The sequence below is a fragment of the Chiloscyllium plagiosum genome, chromosome 13 (genome assembly GCF_004010195.1).
Source record: "Chiloscyllium plagiosum isolate BGI_BamShark_2017 chromosome 13, ASM401019v2, whole genome shotgun sequence".
Classification (NCBI taxonomy): domain Eukaryota; kingdom Metazoa; phylum Chordata; class Chondrichthyes; order Orectolobiformes; family Hemiscylliidae; genus Chiloscyllium; species Chiloscyllium plagiosum.
The window spans coordinates 76,480,838-76,504,163 of record NC_057722.1 but is presented as its reverse complement, the minus strand read 5'-3'; the positions used below and the strand labels follow the sequence as shown (position 1 = coordinate 76,504,163).

At 39.9% G+C, this 23,326-nt stretch overlaps 1 protein-coding gene across 5 annotated transcripts in view; it reads left to right on the top strand.

Annotated features, from left to right (window-relative positions):
• The window catches only part of dipk2ab (divergent protein kinase domain 2Ab), a 258,740-nt gene extending 235,739 nt beyond the window's left edge, over nt 1–23,001 (top strand). For all 5 annotated transcript variants that reach the window (XM_043702761.1, XM_043702765.1, XM_043702762.1 and 2 more), the window contains one exon: nt 20,834–23,001. In XM_043702761.1, coding sequence (XP_043558696.1) covers nt 20,834–21,165 — 332 coding nt within the window. In that variant the 3' untranslated portion in view covers nt 21,166–23,001. The remainder of the gene's footprint in view (nt 1–20,833) is intronic.
• The last annotated feature ends 325 nt before the right edge of the window (nt 23,002–23,326 follow it).

The following is a 23,326-nucleotide window of genomic DNA, read 5'->3' as shown; positions in this document are numbered from 1 at the left end:
GGAGGTGAGGGTGAGGGTGAGGGTGATAGGCCAGAGTAGGGGTGGGGGCGGAGAGGTCGGGAAGAAGATTGCAGGTCAAAAATCTTCTTCCCAACCTCTTCGCCCCCACCCCCTCTCCTGCCTATCACCCTCACCTTAACCTCCTTCCACCTATCGTATTCCTAGCTCCTGTTCCTTTGATGCTGCCTGACCTGCTGCGCTTTTCCAGCAACACATTTTTAAGGTCTTATAAGTTCTGTGTCCTATGTATTCTTTCCCACTAGCCACCTGGAAAAGGAGCATGGCGCTGAAAGCTTGCACTTTCAAATAAACCTTGTGGACAATAACCTGGTGTTGTGTGATTTTTGACTTATTTATTTAATGTAGTGAGGTTTCAGTCTTGGAGGTTTTTATGTGCCTGCCTTGCCTGCTTCTGATTATTATAGGCCATATGTGCTTTGTTGCAATGTGTTGAAGCTTTGTGAATGTGAAATTTGAGCTAATTATGTGAAGTTTGACATGGCTGTTAGATAATTTGCTGTTGTATTATTATAAATGAATGAAATAGACATTTTGTGAAAAGACCTCTTGGCGCACTCTCAATGAAATATGTACCTTGTAATTTCAAGTAAGTGCCCTGTGCATTTGAAGAAGGCATTTTCTGGAATTGTATGATGACCAAGTCCAGAGAAGAAATCAAGTTTTGATGTGACCTTGATATTTTAAGGAGTTAAATGATGTCAATGTAAAAAGCATTTCACCTGCCATGGTAGAAACTGGATCTATTTTCTGAACGATGGACTCAATTAATTATTGAAAGAATTACTGATTACAAAGGATATTTTGGAAACAATTCTTCACTGAAGCACAGAAGCTCACTTAAGTAACAGAAAGACCTGACTTTATTTGGGGAGCAATAGTAAATCAGAATGCAAAGCCAAAATCTGAAGGGAAGTATTTGAGGCATCCCAGCAGAAACAATATGTAAACCAGTTTATGGTAGGCAGTCTTTATTATTTTAGTTCATGTCTAAGGTTCATAATTCAGGTGCCTGCTGTTTGTTTTTCTCAATTGCAAACCTAAAATATATTTTTTCTCTAAATCTTTGTAATTTTATTCTAAAATGTAGGTGGAATCACTTTGATATTTCCATCTTATTTAAATGTTTATTTGAGATAACTTGTCAAGAAATTCACTTAATTGCTGTCATTTTTCAAATGTTATGCACACCTCAGCCACGATGTTTCCCTCTCTGCAGGTGGCAAGAAGGGAAAATAGTAATTGGACTGGGTTTGAAAGCCCATTGGTGTCAATCTTGACTTGCATGTAATTAATATGCTTAAATGGTCAGTTAGCAACCATTTAAGTAACTCTTCAATTCCCTGCCTTCCTGGCATTCATAAAGAGTGGTTGGTTTCTTGGCTGAGTCATCAGGGCGATATTCCTGCTGGGTTGGAATGGAGCATGGGGATAGCTTCCATTTGCCGCAGTATTTGAGCATTTAAAGGCATGGCTGGGAGCCTTTTTAAAATCAGCCCCACTCTTGCTTCAGGCTGCCCTGTCCCTGAAGCCCCCTACTGCATGAGGAGCATGTCAGCCAGCTTAGTGTGCAAGCTGGCAAGCTTTCTCAGTGCTGAGGATGGCAAGTTAGTTGATATCTAGCATTCCTGACTCCACATGTAGTCTGAAATGGGAAGTGCTGTGTCCCTCACGTCCGTCAACAACAGTCAAAGTTACCTTATCACACGCCAAAGCTTTTGAATTATTATGATCAGTGACTTCTCATTGACAGTAGTAGCAAACCTGACTAAGCTAAACAATTTGATCCCAATTTAGTACAGAAAGCTATGGCTTCTATTTAAGGAGGCTTACAAAAATGTTAAATGCTGTGATTTACTTTCCATAATTCACTTGAGTCAAACTGTCTTCTCTTTTGTCTTTCACTTTCTCTTACTAGTTATTTTGTCCCTCCTTTTTCAAAAAATGAAATGTATCGTGCAGTGTACTATGTCTAATCCAATTGTATCTGTCCAAAAGCTTTGTTTTGTTTATTCCACAATCTCATTCTTTCTTAAGACAAAATGATTAACGCTAAATTAAAATATGAATGTGTAGAATTAGAACCATTTTCAAAGGGATTCATACCCATACTAGTTAGAGTGGTTGCTTTCCATTTATTTAACCATCAAACAAACATATGATACTTACAAGGTAGGATTCTTTGTACTAGTTATTAATATGGCAAAGTGAGTGAATTACACAGCAACATTCAATCTTTACTGGTAGAAGGTTCTAAAAATCATGATAACAAAACAGCAGCACAGGTATTTAATATTAACAAAGCAAACATTATAAGAGTTTTGTCCCAGGGCAAGTGAGCTGAGATTCTTGGATGTGGAAGAAAGGCTTCACACCAGCAGAAACTTCTCGAGCAGAAACTTGTGGAATATATTCACAAACATTGAGCACGTTTCACATGCAGTGAATACTGTAGAGATTGTTTTGAAAACCTTTTATATCACAAAGATTTGAACCTCGAGCAAAGAGCTTCTCTGAAATGGTACTACTTCTATTGTGGGCGAAAGTGAGGACTGCAGATACTGGACCTCAGAGTTGACAGTGTAGTGCTGAAAAAGCACAACAGGTCAGGCAGCATCCGAGGAACAGAAGAATTGGCATGATCCCTTCATCAGGAATCACACACTTCGATTGTGCCAAGTATGCCAAACAATTTTGAAACCACCTTTGTGAATAGTAGTGTTACGGCTTTAAAAACAACAGTATTGTAGCACCTCCGATATTTTCAACAGATCAGGTGTCCTTCATGTTTTAGTCAGACCTGGCTCTCAAAGGAGAATGCTGCTCCACTCAATTGACAACAATACTAATCACTGTCAGGCTCAAGCCATATGCAGATGGAACAAAAGAGTAGCTATTTATTATCTCCAACCAAAAGAAGCTAACTAAATCTATCACCCTGGCATGAAGGTGCGATTGTCTGCAAATATAAAAAGGTTGGATTGATGATTTTTTGACCATAGTGGCAGCTTAGGAAAAAGTGAGATGCAACCAGACCTGGGTGTCATGGTGGAACAGTTGCCAAAGGTCGGCATGCAGGTACAGCAGGCAGAGAGGAAAGCTAATCGCATGTTGTCCTTCATAGCAAGAGGATTTGCGTATCGAAGTAAGGATGCCTTGCTGCAATTACCCAGGGCCTTGGTGAGGCCATACCTTGAGTATTGTGTGCAGTTTTGGTCTCCTAGTCTGAGGAGGAAGGACATGTTATTGAGGCAGTTCAGCGATGGTTCACCAGACTATTCCCGGGATGACAGGACTGACGTATGAAGGAAGACTGGACCGACTGGGCTTGTACTTGCTGGAGTTTAGAAGAATGAGGGAATCTCATAGAAACGTACAAAATCCTGAGGGGACTGGACAGGCCAGTTCCAGGAAGAATGTTCCTGATGTTGGGCAAGTCCAGAATTAGGAGTCACATTCTGAGAATAAGGGGTAAGCCATTCAGGACTGAGATGAGGAAGAATTCCTTTCACTCAGAGTTATGAACTTGTGGAATTCTTTCTCACAGAAAGCTGTTGGGGCCAGTTCCTTAAATACATTCAAAAGGGAGCTGGACTTGGCCCTTGCATTGAAAGGGATCAAGGGGTACGGAGAGAAAGTAGTAATGGGATACTGAAATTAGATGATCAGCCATGATCATATTGATTGTGGTGCAGGCTTGAAGGATCGAATGGCCTGCTCCTGTACTTGTGTTCTATGTTTCTATATCTCTGTAGATGACATGGGTGTCATCAAACATCATAATCAAGGATATCCTTAAAAAAGAAATCTGATAGATCTTGTCATTATTCCTGACAAAATGACAAGCCAGTTGTCAAATAATAACATCAGCTGCAACTGAGTATTTAAACAGCATACACACCAACAATCGAAAGGATGACTTTACACTGGAGTGAATGCTTTTACATTGTTGAGCAATCACATTGCCCAATGGATCAAAGATTATTCTAGCATGGCTTCAAGATGTTGCTCACAATCGCCATGGATAGTTCAGAGGTTCCGTCCTCTGGGATGATGGCATGTCTGAGGTGGATGACAAAGATTGTGGTGGTCCATTGACATTACAGATGTGAGAGACAATGTGACAATAGAGAAGCTGCATAAACTGTTTGAGCACAGCAATTGAGAAACAGCATTTCAAGGCTTTTTGGCATGTAAATATTAAAAGTAATAAAGTTTAGTATATTTCTAAACCATTTATTTCAAAACTTAACTCTGTATAGTGGCTGCAAAATGTTTTCTTTAAGTCTCTCCCCATGTATAATCTGCACTCGAGCTTCCACATAAATGCGGGGAGAAAAGATGCCAGATGTTTGGAGAATTATGATACTCAGCTTGATGTTAGATATTAGGGTGATAGGTTATATGTAATTAATGACTAGAACCAAATGCAGTATCAATTTCAAGATTGTTGTTTTTACCAATACTTTAAAAAACTTGCTTAAATCCAACCACAGAGCACTGAATACAAGTTCGGCTCTGTTACTGGCACTTTGTGTCATAGATTCCCCAGGGGCTAGTTTATTAAATTTACGGATCCGTTAAAGTGGGAAGGAACTTTCCTTCCTGCAGTGCAGGCTTAACTCTGGAGTAGATCAGCCAAGGAAGTGAGTTGTGGGCCATAGAAACAGCTACACGATTGTTCGGACAATTTCCAACATAATCAACAAGTCCATGGATTTGAGAACCATATTGTCCATAATATGCCTGTAGGAAATCTCCCTTTACAGGCTCCATACGTTGTACTAAAAGCTTGAGAATTTGTTCAACATCCAGATGAAGGATAATTCTCTTAATCACCTTGATGTCTTTCACTGTCCATCTGCCAAGCTAAGCAACCAGCTGGTCTAGTTTCCTAAGTTCGTTCTTCAGTCCTGCTAATCACTGCAATAAACTGGATTTTGTGCCTTTTCTCCTATGATCAATGAATATAGATGTCAAATTTTCTTAATTCAACAGTGCATCAGAAACGGAGTGCATGTTTCATAAAGATAATTTGATTGCTGTTTATTATTCACCAAATTAAATTTACCGTAATTAGGTTCCTTAATAATATCCAACTGCGAGAACAGTGGCATCTTGATCTACCATATATTCTATTGCAGAATCAAAACGTGGGCAATTCTTCACTTCAGTTAGTGGATCTGTATTTCTGTACTCTCGGTTCCTGATCAGTTTATGGCACACATAATTATTTAGGCTTTTTACCCACTGTAGCTTCTGATATTGTGACTATCTGAAGCTCATCACACTTTTTTTTTTCTTTGCATGAGGAGTTTAGGTTAATTAATTTCACTGTTGTTTTAAAATTATACTGCACAAAATATTTGCAACACTATTGATGTCCTGTATATAAGCTGGCATTATGAACTGAATAAGGTTATTTAACCATAACATTCAGCTTCACAATCCCTCTGCCACATTGCAGTTTCTTTGACATCTGCTTCACATCCTGCTATCTCTTTAAGCATTTGGCTACTTTTCCTAATTCCAGTATTTCTCCATTTGCTAATCTTTGTATTTTCTGCTTTTCAAAACAACCGTAGTCATCCTATGCCTCAAAAAGTTCACCCTTGACATGTTGGTACTGGAAAATGGCATCACCTCCCAGTTCTCTGTTGATCTATCCCTGAACTTGCTGTTATGTTTCTTCGGGAAGTTCTACCCACTTTCCAAAGCCCTGCAACCACCTTGGTCAAAGCATCCTGTGCTGCCCTCTTTGATTATGATCCGAGGATACTATTCCACCTTATTCTGCTATATCTCTTTGACCCATGCCTGACCTATCTCTGCATGCTTCTGTTTGGATCTGTCTCAATGCAGTCATTGTACCTGAAGCAGTGACTTATCCCTTATCCTCTGATGTCATCTGGAGTTCCTCAAGAATTCATTTTTAGCTGATTTCTGTTGTGAAGATGTCGAGGTGTACTGTACCTTTTAAGAGAATTGAAAAATCAGCAAGGACTGACAAAGCACAGATTCCTGAACACAGTAAGAATGTAACACTTGGTTTAAACAAATAGCTGCAGATGGGTTGCCATGAAACAAAAACAAATGCAAATTCGGCCAATCAGTTTTAATTATGCCCAAGATACCAAACCCCAATCAAGTTTGAATTTAGTATTTTGATGATATTAAAACTAATGAAACGATCCAGTGTTTTGGGATATAAAACTGGACATTTTGAACAGTTAGAAGGAGAACCGCCAAGGATACCAACAAGTACAGACTGTCAGCAGAACAGCTCTCTGCAAGTTACCTGTCCATAAGAAGTTTGAACAGCAGAACATCAAGGTAGACCTGGAGAAAATCTTCAGAGAAAAATCTACAAAGGAGAATAGTCACAGCTGACTGGTTTTTGAAACTTAAGACTTACACAAAAAGAAATTAATTGGGATTTTTTATCATATTGTAGAGTGGGAGGTAAAAGATAAGTTTAATAGAAAGGAGTTGATAATAGCTGTTGATTTGATATTCTCTCTTGGACTTAAAGAATAAAATTGTTAATTTTAACTTTAAATAGTGACCTCTAGGATAGTTCTTTGCCCCTCAAATTTTAACAGATTATGGTGTGAGATTAACTTTTTCTGTATGGCTGGTTTAAATTAGCATAGGTGTTTACCCCGTGTTCTAACACTTCTCTTCAGCTGTGCCCAGTGCCTCTGTAACATTATTTTAGACATCAAATTAACATCCATATCTATGCTGATGATATCCAGTTCTGGAATGCATTCCTTAACTCATGATCACATCTTTCTTATACTGAACATAAAATAGAAAATCAAGCCACTGTTTTTGAGGTTCACCAAAATGTCACACCCTTGTCACCAACTCCATCTACCTTGGCTGCTCACTCACTGAACCAGGCAGTACATACTTCCTACAGAAACAGAAGATGCTGCAAGTACAGAGTTCGACAGTTTCAATGGAGAGAGAAATGGAGTTAATATCTTGAGCTGAATCTGAACCTTCAGTTTAGAGTAAGAATCATATTCAAATCAAACATAAACTCAGTTTCTCTCTCCACAGATACTGCCAGAACTGCTGAACATTTTCAGCATATCTGTTTGTTAATTCCAGATTTCCAAAATCTGCAGTTTTGTTTTGGTAGAAACCACAATACCTGTTCGACCTAGGACTGACTTTCAGATCAAGTATTTTATGCATCAATAAAATTACTTCACAAACCACCACTTTCATCTTTGCTTCTACTTTGGTTTAATCGGATGTTTACAACACAGTACCAAAGGGTTCTGTTACATGATACTCTCAGCATTCAGTAAATGTTATGGCATTTACTTAATGGCTTGATATCTGTATTTTGCTGAGGATGCCACTGACTTCTCTGGAGAGCTATAATTTTAAATGCCTGACCTGAATATGATTGAGCTGAAATAGAAACTCCAGGATAATTTAATAGCCTGGGCTCACACCTACCTTGACACTTGGTTACTCTTTCAGCTACTTCCTGTCCTGCAACTACTGACTTGTAGCAATTAAACATGTAATGCTTACTACTGAAGGTACAGTTGGTTTCCTTTGGTCTTGTCCTTCAATATTCAAGTGTGACAAACTCTGTCTGACAAATGATGAGGTCAGGACTCAATAGCCAGGTACGAGGGATATTCCAGTGGGAAACTGCTCAATATGGTGATAGATGATGCCAGTAGTTGGTTGGTGCGGGGAAGAAAGGGACATTTTAGAAGTTCAGGTTCACAGACTCAAACTGGAGCTCTGAGAAAAGCACTCGAGACTCCGGTTCCTAGTGATGTTGTCCAAGATCTGGTATCCAAATCAGATAACTAAATGAGTTGACCACCATAATCTAAAGTCCTAATGATGTGTTCAGCAATTTCAAGATTTATTTTGTATAGTGTGTTGTTTGCTGTCCTTTGACCTCAATTCTCTATAACCTCCAATTGCCCAAAGTTCTGATCTTGACCCATACAACATTCCAAAGCTTAATTAATTTGAAATTCTCATCCTCACAGATAAGTCTTTGCACGCGACCTCATCATTTCCTAACTCTACAGTTGTCTTCAGTTTATGCTTTTTCCATGAACTTTAATCATTTCAATTCCTTAGATAAGCTTTTGTGCATCCAATGATCCTGCAACTAGTTTAAAGGCTTCAGTTATCTTTGGAATATTCACCCAAAAACCCTTTTTACGATCCCAGATTCAGACTGTAAAACGTGAACTTCAGGTGTAATAAATAATAAACCTGCAAGATTCCAGATTTTTGAAAAAAGAGCAATGAACTTCACTGTGCAATGTTAGAACAGTAATACAATCTAAAATGCACAATGTAAATTACATTCTAACACCCAGAATTAAAATGTGGTTCATGTGGGTAATAGACTGATTGAACACTCGACAGATCATGACGTTATCAGTAAGAGCAACCACCGCACAGTCCTTCTGTGTTGTGTGCCATTATCACTGTGCTAAATGGGACAGGCTTCAAACAGATCAAGCAATTCAAGACTGGGCATCCATGAGATGCTGTGGGTCATCAATAACAACATAATCGTACTCCAGCACAATCTGAAATTTCATAGCTGGAATATCCCCCACTTAGTCATTGCCATCAAGCCAGGAAATCTACCCTGATTCAATGAAGAGTGCAGGAAGACATGCCAGGAGCAGCACGAGGCATACCTGAAGATGAGGGGTCAACCCGGTGAAGCCATCAAGCAGGACTACTTGCATGTCAAACAGCATAATTAGCAAGTGATAGACAGACCTAAGTGATCCCATAATAATGAATCAGATGTAAGCTCTACAGTCCTGCCACATCAGTCATGAATGGTGATAGCACTTCTCCAGTGAGTTGTTTAATTGTTAATGTGGAGCCACCTCTACCTCCTCCATGGTCCCAGCATTACAGATACCAGTCTTCAATCAATTCGATTCACTCCACGTGGTATCAAGAAGCAGTCAGAGACACTGGATACTGCAAAAGCTATGGGTCCTACCAACATTCTGGCAATAATACTAAAGACTTGTGTTGCAGAACCTGGCACTCCCCTAGCCAAGCTGTTCCAGTACAATTACAACATTGGCATCTACCCGACAATGTGGGAAATTGCCCATGTCGTGTACGTAAAAAGCAGGACAAATCCAACCTGGCCAACTCGCGCCCCGTCAGTCTCCTGTTGATCATCAGTAAAGTGATGGAAGGTGTCATCAAAAGTGCTATCAAGCAACAACTGCTCAGCAATAACCTGCTCAGTGACACCTGGTTTGAGTTCCACCACAGCCACTCTGCTCTTGACCTCATTACAGCATTGGTATAAACATGGAGAAAAGAGCTGAATTCCAGAGGTGAGGTGAGAGTGATAGCCTTTGACATTTAGGCTGCATTTGACAGAGTGTGGCATCAAGTAACCCTAGTAAAACTGGAGTCAATGGGTATTAGGCAACAAACTCTGTGGTGGTTGGAGTCATACCTGGCACATTGGAAGATGGTCGTGGTTGTTGGAGGTCAGTGATCTTAGCTCCTGGACATCTCTGCAGGAGTTCCTTAGGCGTGTGTCTGAAGCCCAACCATCTTCAGCTACTTCATCAATGACCTTCCCTCCATCATAAGGTCAGAAGTGGGCATGTTCAGCATCATTCACAACTCCTTAGATACTGAAGTAGTCCATGTTTAAATGCACCACAATCTGGACAATATCAAGACTTGGGCTGACAAGTGGCAAGTGGTATTCACGCCACACAAGTGCCAGGCATTGACCATTACCAATATGAGACAATCTGATAACCGCCCTTGATAGTCAATGGTATTACTGTCACTGAGTTCCCCCACTATCATGAGGGTTATCATTGACCAGAAACTCAATTGGACTCACCACATAAACACAGAGGCAACAATAGCAGGTCAGAGGCTTGGAATACTGAGGCGAGTAACTCACCTCCTGATTTCCCCAAAACCCATCCAGGAGTCAGGAGTGTGATGGAATACTCCCCACTTGCCTGGATGGGTACTGCTGCAATGACACTCAAGAAGCTTGACACCATCCAAGCCTAAACAGCCCACTTGGCACTGTATCCACAGCATCCACTCCCTCCACCAACGAGATTCAGTAACAGCAGTGTGTACTATCTGCAAGATGTCCTCCAGAAATTCACCAAAGATCCTCAGATAGCACCTTCTAAACTCACGATCGCTGCCATCTAGAAGGAAAGGGACAGCAGATATATGGGAACACCACCACCAAGTTCCCTACCAAGCACTCACCATCCTGACTTGGAAAAATATTGGCATTCCTTTGCTTCCTCTTATAGGAAATGTTTTTGGGTATTTTTCTGTTTCTGCTGAGTGAATATTTAAAAAAAATTAAAAGGCACATCGTTGTCAAAACTCAGCCTTGATAAAATTCAGAAGGCTGTTGAAATGTAAAGCTGTACTATAAAACAACAGATGCAGTCTATTGAATTATTTAATCATTTTGAAGGTTAGTGACAGTTCAGTCCACTTATTGATGTTCATCTTTAATCATTGCAAACATGTGCATGTTAGCTGATTAAATAACTTGTTCTGTGTCGGCTCACTGAATACTGAAGGGCAGTCAGTGGAACTGGGCTTCAAACAGGGCTCTGTGTGTTAAAAGGGTAGAAATTGTATGAGCAATAATATTACTTCTTAAATTCTGCAAGTTAGATAGGTTCCTTGCTAATGCCCATATTAAACTCTTCATCAGTTGTAAGTAAATGAATGAAAATGGAGCTCAGTTGACAATACTGCCAGTTTGTGATGACACATTAGGGTGCATTCACCACGTGTTCCTTCCAATTAAATTGTGTTTGAATGCATCAAATTAAAGCCCCAATACATTCCAGTAATTTTAATAATTTCCAGTAATTATTTCAGAAGTATTCAGAGGGGAAGCAAGTTCCAAAGACTGGTGACTTTGTTAAAAGGAAACTCGTTCTTTCTGCCTTAAGTGAAAGAACCCTTTAGCTTTTAAACTGCAATACTTGGTTGTAGATTCTCCCACAAGACTTAATATCTCTCCCACTCTGCCAGGAACCCTCAACTTGTATTTTTCAGTCAAGCTGCCTCTTACTCTTCTAAATGTCAGCAGATAGAAGCCTAACCACTCCAATGGTTTTTCATAAGACAACGTGCGCATTCCAGGTTAAAAATCACACAACACCAGGTTATAGTCCAACAGGTTTAATTGGAAGCACACTAGCTTTCGGAGTGACGCTCCTTCATCAGGTGAACCTGGTGTTGTGTGATTTTTAACTTTGTACACCCCAGTTCAACACCGGCATCTCCAAATCATGCCCATTCCAGAAATGTCTAGTAACTGTGTGAACTGTTTCCAATGCATTTCCATTCTTTAAATAAGAAGGCCAACATTATGCATAGTACTGCAGAAGTGGTTTCATCAGCGCCTTGTTGAACTGAAGATTGACCTTTTGTATTTAAGTTCCTCCCACAATAAACAATAGCATTGTATTCGCTTACCTCATTACTGATTATACCTGCCCTAATGTTTGCACTTCATGGACGAGGACACCCAGACCCCTCTGCATCTTAGAGCTCTGAAATCTCTCCCTTTAGATAATATGCTTTTTAACCTTCCTACCAAAATGGATAATTTCATACACGTTCCTTTTCTGCCTCCTTATGTCCTTTTTCACAACTTAATTTCCTACCTATCTTTGTCTTATTAGCAAATTTAATAGCCATTCCTTTGGCTCTTTCATTCAGGTTATTTGCGTAAATGATAAAACGTTGAGGAACCAATACTAATCCCTGTAGCACATCACATTTTAAGACGACAAGATATAGGAACAGGAGTAGATCATTCAGCTCCTCAAGCCTGCTCCGCCATTCAATAGGATCATGGCTGATCTGGCATTCCTCACATTCACTTAGAGTCATAGAGATGTACAACACAGAAATAGACCCTTCGGTTCAACCCATCCATGCTGATCAGATATCCCATGCCAATCTCGTCCCACCTTCCAGCACCTGGCCCATATCACTCCAAACCCTTACTAGTCGTATATCCATCCAAATGCTTTTTAAATGTTGCAATTGTAGCAGCCTCCACCACTTTCTCAGGCAGCCCATTCCACACATGCACCACCCTCTGTGCGAAAACGTTGCCCCTTAGGTCTCTTTTATATCTTTCTTCTCTCACCTTAAACCTATGCCCTCCAGTTCTGGATTCCCCCATCCTAGGGAAAAGACTTTGTCTATTTATTCTATGAATCAGTTACCAAAACATATCACACTTCCTAAAGATACCAAGAGCTCCAAGGACTGGACTCAATTTCAATCACATCATTAGACGTTGTCTATTTACCATATCTATGTCCCTCATGATTTTATAAACCTCTATAAGGTCACCCCTCAGTGTCCAACGCTCCAGGGAAAACAACCCTTGATTCCCTAACTGATCAAGAATCTAACTAGTCATCCTTAAATATATCCAAGGACTTGCCCCCGCAGCTCTTTGTGGCAAGGAGTTCCAAAGACACTCAACCCTCTGAGAGAAGAAAGTCCTCCTTATCTCAGTCTTATATTGGTGCCCCTTTATTCTGAGATTATGCTCTTTGGTCCTAGACTCTCCCATGAAGGGAAACATCCTATCAGCATTGACCCTGTCAAGCCTCTTAGAACCTCTCACTTCTTAATTGCAGGGTGAATAGAGTTTCAATGTGTTTAACCTTTGCTGATCAGACAATTCCTCCACACGCGGGATCATCCTCATGAACCTTCTCTGAAATACCTCCAATTAAACAATGTGTTTCCTTAAATAAAGAGACCAAAACTGCTCGCACTCCTTCAGACGAGGTCTCACCAGTGGCTTGTACAATTGCAGTAAGACTTGCCTGTTCTTATACTCCAACCCCCTTGAAATAAGGACCACATTCCATTACCTTCCTGATTACCTGCTGCACCTGTGTGCTAGCTTTGAGTTTTGTGCACAGATGTCCCCAAGTTCCTTTGTGGAGAAGGAGAGGATTAGGCAAAATGGGAGGATATTTAATTGGGGAAGAGGAAACTATGATGCGATTAGACATGAGTTAGGAAGCATGGATTGGGAGCAATTGTTCCATGGTAAAGGCACTATAGACATATGGAGACTGTTTAAGGAACAGTTGTTGCAAGTGATGAATAAATATGCCCCTCTGAGACAGGCAAGAAGTGGTAAGATAAAGGAACCTTGGATGACGAGAGCAGTGGAGTTTCTTGTCAAAAGGAAAAAGGTAGCTAGCATAAGGTGGAGGAAGCTAGGGTCAAGCTCAGCCCTACAGGATTACAGGCAGGCAAGGAAGGAGCTCAAAAATGGTCTGAGGAGAGCCAGGAGGGGGCACGAGAAAGGTTTGGCAGAACGGATTAGGGAGAACACAAAGGCATTTTACACTTATGTGAGGAATAAGAGAATGGTCAAAGAAAGAGTAGGCTCTAAGTGCTTCAGCCAAATGGTGGAAATCTACAATAAAAACAATACGTGCTGGAGATCCTCAGCAGGTCTGGCAGCATCTGAAATGGTGACAGATGCAGGAAACGTTGCAGCCTTGAAGAAGTGTTTAGATGATCACACCAGGCATGTGTTTGATGACCAATATGGAGAAGATGGAGACAGTGTATTCATACAGTTTTACAACTGAGACTCTGACCCCATTTTATTCTGTATTTCTCTGTGATTCCCTCTTCTCAGAAGTAGGCAGGATTGGGAAGCAGTGGAGAATGTAAATGATGGCTGACCTTCCTAGTGAGAGGATAGAGGAGAGGAGCAGGGATCCCTTTCTGGAAGAGCCTTGGTGATTGTGAGAGAGTAAATGAGGGTCACCAGACTGACTCCTGAGATGCGGAGATAGTTAAGGACTGCAGATACTGGAAATCAGAGTCTATACAATGTGGAATTGGGGAAGTGCAGCAGGTCAAGCAGCATCAAAGGAGCAGGAAAGTTGACGTATTGTGTCATGACACTTTGTCAGTCCTGATGAATAATCCTGACACGGAACATCAACTTTCCAGCCCTACCTTATTCATGCTGGTCATCAAGCACCTATTTATTCTAGTCCCACGTTCTGGGACACAGCGTGTAAATGATATTGTAGTGCTTGGTGTGATCATCTCAACACTTCTTCAAGGCTGCAATGTTTCCTGCATCGGTCACCATTTCAAATGCTGCCCGACCTGCTGAGGATCTCCAGCACGTTTTGTTTTTATTGCAGATTACCACCATTTTGCTGAAGCACTTGGAGACATAGAGCTGTACAGCACAACATTTTGTTCACTCTCATTCCTGGGATGTCAGGACTGATGTATGCAGAGGAACTCAATCCGCGTATAATAATCTTTTCGTTAAGCTTTCTTTTGACTCGATCACTAATTAAGAAGCAGAGGAAGGTGACAAAGTATTTCTGTTCAGGACCTAATTGAGGTATACAAGATAGTGAGAGGCATAGATAGAGTCGATAGCCAGAGACTATTTCCCAGGGCAGAAATGACTAACACGAGGGCTCATAGTTTTAAGCTGGTTGGAGGAAAGTATAGAGGGGATGTCAGAGGTGGGTTCTTTACACAAAGAGTTGTGAGAGCATGGAATGCGTTGCCAGCAGCAGTTGTGGAGGCAGGGTCATTGGGGACATTTAAGAGACTCCTGGACATGCATATGGTCACAGAGATTTGAGGGTGCACACATGAGGATCAGTGGTTGGCACAACATCGTGGGCTGAAGGGCCTGTTCTGTGCTGTACTATTCTATGTTCTATGTGTTGCATCTTTCTGCATTTTTGTCCACTTAAATAGTATTCTGTTCTTCCAAACTGAACAACTTCACATTTTCCCACATTATACTCCATATGCCAACCTTTAGTGCACCAGCAATATCTCTTTAAACAGTTTATATCCCTCTACCAATCTACCCTCCTATTTTTGTTGCCTGCAAGTTTGGGAATAGTGTATTCACGTCCTTTCTCCAAGTAAACAGTTGCAATGCCAGCACTGATCTCTAAATAACCCCACTGATTATGAGATGCCAACCATACAAAGAGCCCCTTATCCCCCAATTCTCTCTCTATGCCAATATGTTACCACCAACACCATGAGCTCTTATAGCTTAACCTTTGTGAGATTCCTTGTTGTACCCCTTCTGGAAATCCAAATACAACACAATTACCCTCTTTCCACTGTGGTTGAGACTTCCTTGAAAATCTTTAACAAGTTTCCTTTTCATAGAGCCATGCTGGCTCTACTTGATTAGATTATGATTTTCCAAATGTTACTTCCTTAATAATTGATTACAGTATATTTTGCTAACCAGAAAATGACCTATTTATGCCAAGTGTCTTTTCGGTTAGTTCACCTTTCTATCTGTGACAATATATTACCCCCTATACCAGGAGATTAATTGTCTGTAATAACTTTAGATGTAGTGCCTTACCAAAAGATTCTGGAAATAGATTTAAAACACATACATTTCTAGGGGTCTAATGTCTCTGAACTATATTGGGGTCTAATGTCTCTGAACTATATTCTCATACAATCAAGAGATGATAAGCAGTAGGAGTAGACCAGTCAGTCCTCCAAGTCTGCTCTACCATTCAGAAGGATAGCACTGATCTCATTGTGGTCTTTACTTTACTTTGTTGCTTGTCTCCATAATCCTTGATTCCTTTGTTGATCAAAAATCTGTTTAACTCAATCCATGAATATACCCAATGACCTAGTCTCCATTGTTCTTTGGGAAGAGAATATCAAAGCTTATTAACTCAGTAGGAGAAAACAGTCCTCCTCATCTTCATCTCAAGTGGAGATTCCCTAATTTGAAGCTGTGCTCATACTTCTAGATGCCCCAATGGGAGGAAACATCCTCTCCCCATCTACTCTGTGAAATTCTCTCAGAATTTTCTATTTCAGCAAGATCACCTTTCATTCTTCTAAGCTCCAGAGTATACCCTCCAACAAGATGTACAGGGTTTTGCACAAATTAAGATTTTATGCCATAAGGGAAGCATAATAGCAAGGACAGAACATTGCTGGCTACCAGAAAATGGCATGGGTGAGCCTTTTCTCAGATTGACAGGATAGGTTGGGCAGGGCCCCATTAGGGTCTGTTTTGGACCCTCAACTTCACAAACATTTGTTTCATTGACATGGGTGAGGGATTGAAGGCATGGTGGCTAAATTTGCAAGTAAGTAGGAAAGTATATTATGAAGATTACATAACAAGGCTGTAGATTGACTTAGATAGGTTCCATTCGTGGGCACAAATCTGATGATTGAATAAAGAAGAGGGAAAATGTGACTTTGTTCACTTTGCTTTTTTATTCTTCCTGTCAGAGTATGATTTAGCGAGTTTTGCGAAGACTTGTAGCTCAGGTTGAGGTTCTGGATGTAAGTTTGCTCGCTGAGCTGGAAGGTTCATTTTCAGTCATTTCGTCACCATACTGAGTAACATCATCAGTGAGCTTCCGGTGAAGTGCTGGTGTTATGTCCCGCTTTCTATTTATGTGTTTCGGGTACTTGGGTTGGTGATGTCGTTTCCTGCTCTTTTCCTCAGAGGGTGGTAAATAGGATCGAGATTGATGTGTTTGTTGATAGAGTTCTGGTTGGAATGCCAAGCTTCTAGGAATTCTTGTGCATGTCTATGTTTGGCTTGTGCTCAGATGGATGTGTTGTCCCAGTCAAAGTGGTGTCCTTCCTCATCTACATGTGAGGATACTAGTGATAGTTGAGTATGATTTGAATAGTTAATATTTGCAGATTTCCGAGGTGCAATTCTGCTTATTTGTGTGCATGTCACAAAACATGAGTATGCAGGTATGGCAAATGATTCGAAAGGCTAATGGATGTCATCCTTTATTACAAGTGGATTTGAACATAAAAGGATTTTATATTACAGTTAGTCAGAGTATTTGATGAGATGACATCATGAATATTATGTGCAGTTTTAGTCTCCTTATTTAAGGACGGATGTAAATGGTGGAGGTTCAGAGGAGGTTTATTGGATTGATCTGGGAATGAGCTAGTTGTCTTTCAAAGAAATATTGGACAGGTTGGACTTGTTTTAACTTGAGTTTAAAAGAATGGTGGGTGACTTGATTGAGGTTTTATAAGATTCTGAATGATTTTGACGAGGTAATTGTGGAAAGGATGGTAGTAAACTTTGTGAATATTGCAGTATTAAAGAATGCAGTAGCTTCTTCCCGCTGGGGAATGGACATCTTATACATTAAAGTTGATCGTTCTCTCCACCTTCTCTGTAGCTGTAACACTATATGCTGCATTCTGCTGTTATACCCTGGTGCACATATGTAAGGTATGCTTTGCCTGGATTGCACACAAAACAATACCTTTCCATGTATCTTGGTACATGTGACAATAATAAAGCAAATCAAAGCATTAATTGCAACTCACTGTATATTGCTGAAAAGAAACACACTTTGTCCAAGTCTTTTATCTTACACTTATCAGGACAATTCATAAGAATGTCAATTCAAGGAGCGGACTAACATTTGTACTACATGAGGTGAAAATGCTAATTTGTGGAAAGTGGCTGGTGGCAGATGCATTGCCATGATCATTGATTGACAAAAAACAGGTTTAAGTTTTAATCCAGGCAGGTTCATTCTAATTGGTCAGGGCATTGCCCTGGGTAGTGATCAAATCACTGTCACCTATTCTTTTGTGTTGAAACAGGCACAGTGTGTATAAATGTCTGCCTGTCAAGTACAGGGCCCCGTGTATTAATCTACGTAGCTTCCAGTGCACTCAACAGCACCACACTGAGAACCCAAATGACAATCCTACATTGGTTTTCAGCATAATTCTTCACACACACTGGATTAACCAGCAAATGTTGTCTAACTGTCGAATCACATCTAATGTTGGACATTGTGTTGTGAGTTTTGCAAACCAAAGGGTTCATTGGAAAAATCAATATCTTGCTCATTTCTGTTGTTGTATCAATTCTGCTGTTTGAAATTGCTGGGCAAACTCAACAGCATCTATGGAGAGAAAGCAGAGTTAACATTTTGGGTCCAGAACTGATAGTAGCTAGGAAAAGATTGATATATATACTGAAGATGGGGAGAGTGTAGGAGTAAACAATAGGTGGCGATGAAGCCAAAACGTTGTTCTGCCTATCGCACAAATGATATATGTGATATATTAATTTCCATGCTGGTGTATTGCCAGATATACTGACATACTAAGACTGAGAAAAAACATAGGCCAATCTGCTAAATCGTTCCTCATCAGAAAATCCTTGCATAACAGGAATCAGGCTTCCAATACAAGTCTATCCTTAAGTAAGGAGCTCAAAGTTCTTAATGTGGTCTCACCAATGCCTTGCACAGTTCTGATGAAGGGCTTTTGCCCGAAACGTCGATTTTGCCTGTCCTCGGATGCTGCCTGAATTGCTGTGCTCTTCCAGCACCACTGATCCAGAATCTGGTTTCCAGCATCTGCAGTCATTGTTTTTACCACAGTTCTAACAAGTTCTTCCCTCCTTAAACTCACCCAACCCCTTGCAGTAAAAGCCAGTTTTTGTTTCATCAAATTATATCAATTCAAAACACTGCGGGACGGTGACTCAGTGGTTAGCATTGCTGCCTTGCAGCGCCAGGGACTCGGGTTTGATTCCAGCCTCGGGTAACTGTCTGTGGGGAGTTAGCATGTTCTCACGGTCTCTGTGTGGATTTCCTCCAGGTACTCTGGGATTTCTTTTCCACAGTTCAAAGATGTGCATGTTAGGTGAACTGGCTGAGCTAATTGCCCCTAGTGTGCAGGTTAGGTGCATTGGTCAGGAGAAATGTTAAGTAATAGGGTCGAGAATGGGTCTGGGTGGGATACTGTTCAGAGGGTCAGTGTGAACTTGTTGGGCCTAATGGCCCTAATCGGAGGGATCCTATGATTAATTCTGTTTTTCTCTCTCTCCACAAATGCTCTCTCCAAAGCAGATATTTTCCAACATTTTTGTTACTTGATTTTCAGCATCTGTATTATTTTTCTTCCAAAAATCCAACATTGCATTTGCTGTCCTAATTAATTCTATTCTGTCACCCCTCTCCATTTAAATAACCACCTGCATTTTTGTGGTTCCCCCAAAGTGGACAACTTCATTTATTTTCACGCTGTACTTGCATCTACCAATTTTTGCTCACTAATTTAGCCTATGTATCCTTTGCAAGCTCTTTGTATCCTCATCATAATGTGCTTTCCCTGTCTATGTTTGTCTCATCAGCAAACTTGGCTATAAAACTCTGTCCCTTCAACCAAGTTGTCACATTTCGGTCACTGCATCTAAATTGCAGTGGTAACACTGAATTGAGACTGGAACTAATGTTGTTTGAAATGACGTTTCTAAAATATGGAAAATACCAAAGAACTGCAGGTGCTGGATATCAGAAACGAAAACAGAAATTGCTGGGAAAACTCAATTCTGAAGAAGGGTCACTGGACCCAAAATGTTAATTCTGCATTCTCTCCACAGATGCTGCACGATCTGCTGAATTTTACCAGAAATTTCTGGTTTTGTTTCCAAAATATAGTCTTAGCAGCTGTATGTTCATCAATGCAATTTCGTGTTTTTACTTTTCTTTATGGAAAATAAGGACATTGGAGGTTGAATTAATTCAGTGTTTATTCTGGTTCCCATAACTGAGATTCCTGATGCATCACAACCTGTGATTTATTGTCTCACTTAACCTGACAACCTTGATGCTTAAATGTATTCCAATGGAACTTCGATTGTCAATGCACCATTACACAGACTGGTTAATGTCCACAGTAATATATATGGGATTGGGTCTTTTTTTTGCATAAACTAGCTAAAAGGCCACTGAGTGTTCTTAATTGATTTTTCACTGGCTCCAAGTTCATGATCCAACAAAGTAAGCAGTTATTATGTGATGTTGATGCAAGAATTTACGATCCACACAGTCCTGAAATGTGGCTCTGGGTCAAGAAGCGAATGGAGTGGAGTGAAGGCTTCAGATCGAAGCTAGTAGCAGGAGTCAAGCCTGTTCCACTATTCACTACGATGATGGATGATCCTCTAACTCCATGCCATATTTCTGTTTCTCTCCAAACCCCATGATGCCTTCAATGGTGGGAAAACTCTGAGCAATCAGATTGCAATGTGTACTATTTTAATTGTGTCCCATTTTATAGTTAAGATTCTTTAATTAATCTGTACATCTTAGTGAATCAGTTAGATAATCTGAAATGCCATGGAGAAATTAAAATGTTACTATATCAAACTAAATATTGATGAAATCCTCAACACCAACTTCTATTAACTGCTAGCAAATCTCCTCCACTATTGCAGATGACCAAGCTACCACTTTAGGTGTTATGCATACTTTGTTTTCTTCATTTATACAAAATAAATTATGTTCTAATTTTTACTTGTCACTGTTAGCTCCATAGCTTTAACTAAAGATATAAGACTTAATAGAGACATACAAGATGATCAGAGGATTAGATAGGGTGGACAGTGAGGGCCTTTTTCCTCGGATGGAGATGGCTAGCACGAGGGGATGCAACTTTAAATTGAGGGGTGGTAGTTATAGGACAATGAATACCCTGCCTGCAGTAGTGACTCACCAACTTTACAGGCATTTAAATGGTAATTGGATCAGCATATGGATGAGAATGGAATCGTGTAGGTTAGATGGGCTTCAGATTGGTTTCACAGGTTGGCGCAACTATGTTCTTAATGGAAATAATAAAATTAGAAAAAATGCTAAATTTTCACCAATTTGTAATCCAATTTATTCAATTTTGTTACTTGCAGATAAGCCTCCAAACTGGGACGTCTGGTACGAGAGCACGTTTGACGATTGTGGGAAAGAAGCCTGCCTGTCTTTCTCAAAGGAGGTTTTGTGTTCGCGTGTTACAGTTGACCATAACTACTATGCCATTTGTCAAAACCTGCTCTCTAAATATGCCACGTGGCGTGGCACAACTGGCGGGCTCCTGCACAGCCCTCCTGTAGAAGTTGTCAGAGCTGGCAGACTGGAGGCCTTGCTCGAAGAATGTGCACACCCAAAGAAACAATACGGCCGATTCCAAGCAGCAAGAGAATTGCGAGACTATCTTGCAAAGCTGAGCAATAATGTAAGGTAGCTAAACGTGGGTCTATTGTTTTTCACACTGTTCTAGATTTGAGATTTGAGTTGAACATGAGTGTGGTTCCTGTGTAGAATGTAAACCTGTATTGAAGGATACCTTGCAGAAATGGCACTATATAGTGTTGTAATTCGTGCTTGGAACAACAACGGACATCTGCAAACCAGTGTGTAGGACTGATTATCTGATTAGAGCATTGAGCTATTATTGACTTGTTCTCTGATTGCCTGCAGAGTAATTCAGATGAAGACCAGCAGGTCACTGGTGATAATAGACCCTGACAGGTTTAATGATTGCACATGTGTCAAAGGGCAATTGACATAACACAGCATTACTGTCACAATTTGTGAGGCTGATGCCTTTACTGAGGAAACCTTCCTTAACTTGAAAGCCTGTTTAAAGGCTTTATCCTACTGATGTTGTCTTGATCCTGTCTATATTTTGAATAAGGAAAGCATAAAAATATTTGTATTAAAGAAAACTTACATATACTGCCATCAAAATGTACGTGCAAAATTTTGATACAAGTTTGCTCATACTCCTTTTCAAATATGTGAACATATTTCTAACTTATCTGTAAACTGAAGCACTGAGAAAATATGGCATTGGGGTATACTGTCCAGAACCTTAAAGCATTCCCTCATCACCATTTAAGCAATAATTTGATGTTCTGCAAAGAATGGGAAGAGGAAATCCTCACTGTTTGTATTACACAAGAAATCTGTGAGCATGAAATAGTGACTTGAGGTTAATTTCTTTTGAAGCAGCAACATTAAAAAAGAACATTTTGAGCATCTTTATAGGTTACTTTAAAAAATCAATTTGATTTCTGTAAATAAAATTAGGGGAGCTTTCTTTCCACAAGGAGTAGAGGAGACAGACACAAAAGTATTTGAGCACATGCCAAAGAATAAGAATTGTTCCAAAATTACCCTTCCCTTGGAGGAGAAACCTATTTATTGGGTAAAAGCAGTGAAAATGCAGTGCCAAGGATTTTGGTGGCTATTTATATATTAAAAATGCATTACCTAAAACAGGAATAAGGTTTTTGGTTGCAAGTTTGTATTTACCACGTGCTTGACTGGTATTATTCTTTATTGATTTACTGGGCTGACACAGATGGCAATTGCTTTCTGCTCCAGATCTCACATTGGTACAGTATTGTAATTTAAAATTTGGTTAAGGTGATGATTTTCCATTTGTTCCAACTAACCTATATTAATTTTTTTCCAATTTAAGCAGTTGTGTGTGTTTGGCACGTTAAAAAGCCTCGTAGTTTGTGTGGAAATGGGGTGGAAAATCTGTTTTTGCTACTGATTAGCTGAAGTGCAGCTGTAACACCATTACCAGCTACTTCCATGCCTGTGGTTCAATCTGGATAAATGTTAAACTATTCCCCGTAAAGTAATTTTGTGACTTTAATCTCCATTTTAAAACATGCTGATGCTTTTCATTCTAAAACTAGCTTGAGTTGGCTTCATTGCAGGGAACTGAATGCTGCAGTATCACTACGAAATAAAGTAGGAAGCAATAGTGTTTGTTTCTCTGGTATTTCCTAAACCTCGTCAGACACTGAAGTAATCAGATTATGACCCGTTTAACAGTACAAATGTAGCTTTTATTGTGTACTGTACTTGTTAGTGAGGATGCAGCTGACTCCAGGTTTGGGTTTTGGAGATTTGTAAATGCTGGAAAATGCTGTCTTCACTTTATTTTGTATGTTCTCATTTAGTTTCTATGTTTTATCATAATGGTTTGATTCACTGTGCCTTTCATTCAGAAGTTGTCTTTATAACTTAAAGTGGATTCATATAATAAAACTTTACTTATTAATGTTTTTTGTATTTATTTCTCTTGGAAAACTAAACACAAATTCATAATCTTACCAGCATTACCTTCCACTTTACATGAAGAATTGTATTTGTAATCGTTGTTCCCTTGAGGCAGTGCTTTCTTTACACTGCTTGACTAGTACAAATGTTCTGCTCTTATGCAAGACTTCTCTGCAGTTACAATTTATGGGTTTAGGAAGTGCAGGTGCTAATGTTCAGGTTCTAAACATTATAATTTAACACCAACAGTTTTTTTAAAATTCCTACAGACCATAGAATCTCAACCACTGTTTAAACCTATTTTGACATTGCTCTGAAATTGCATG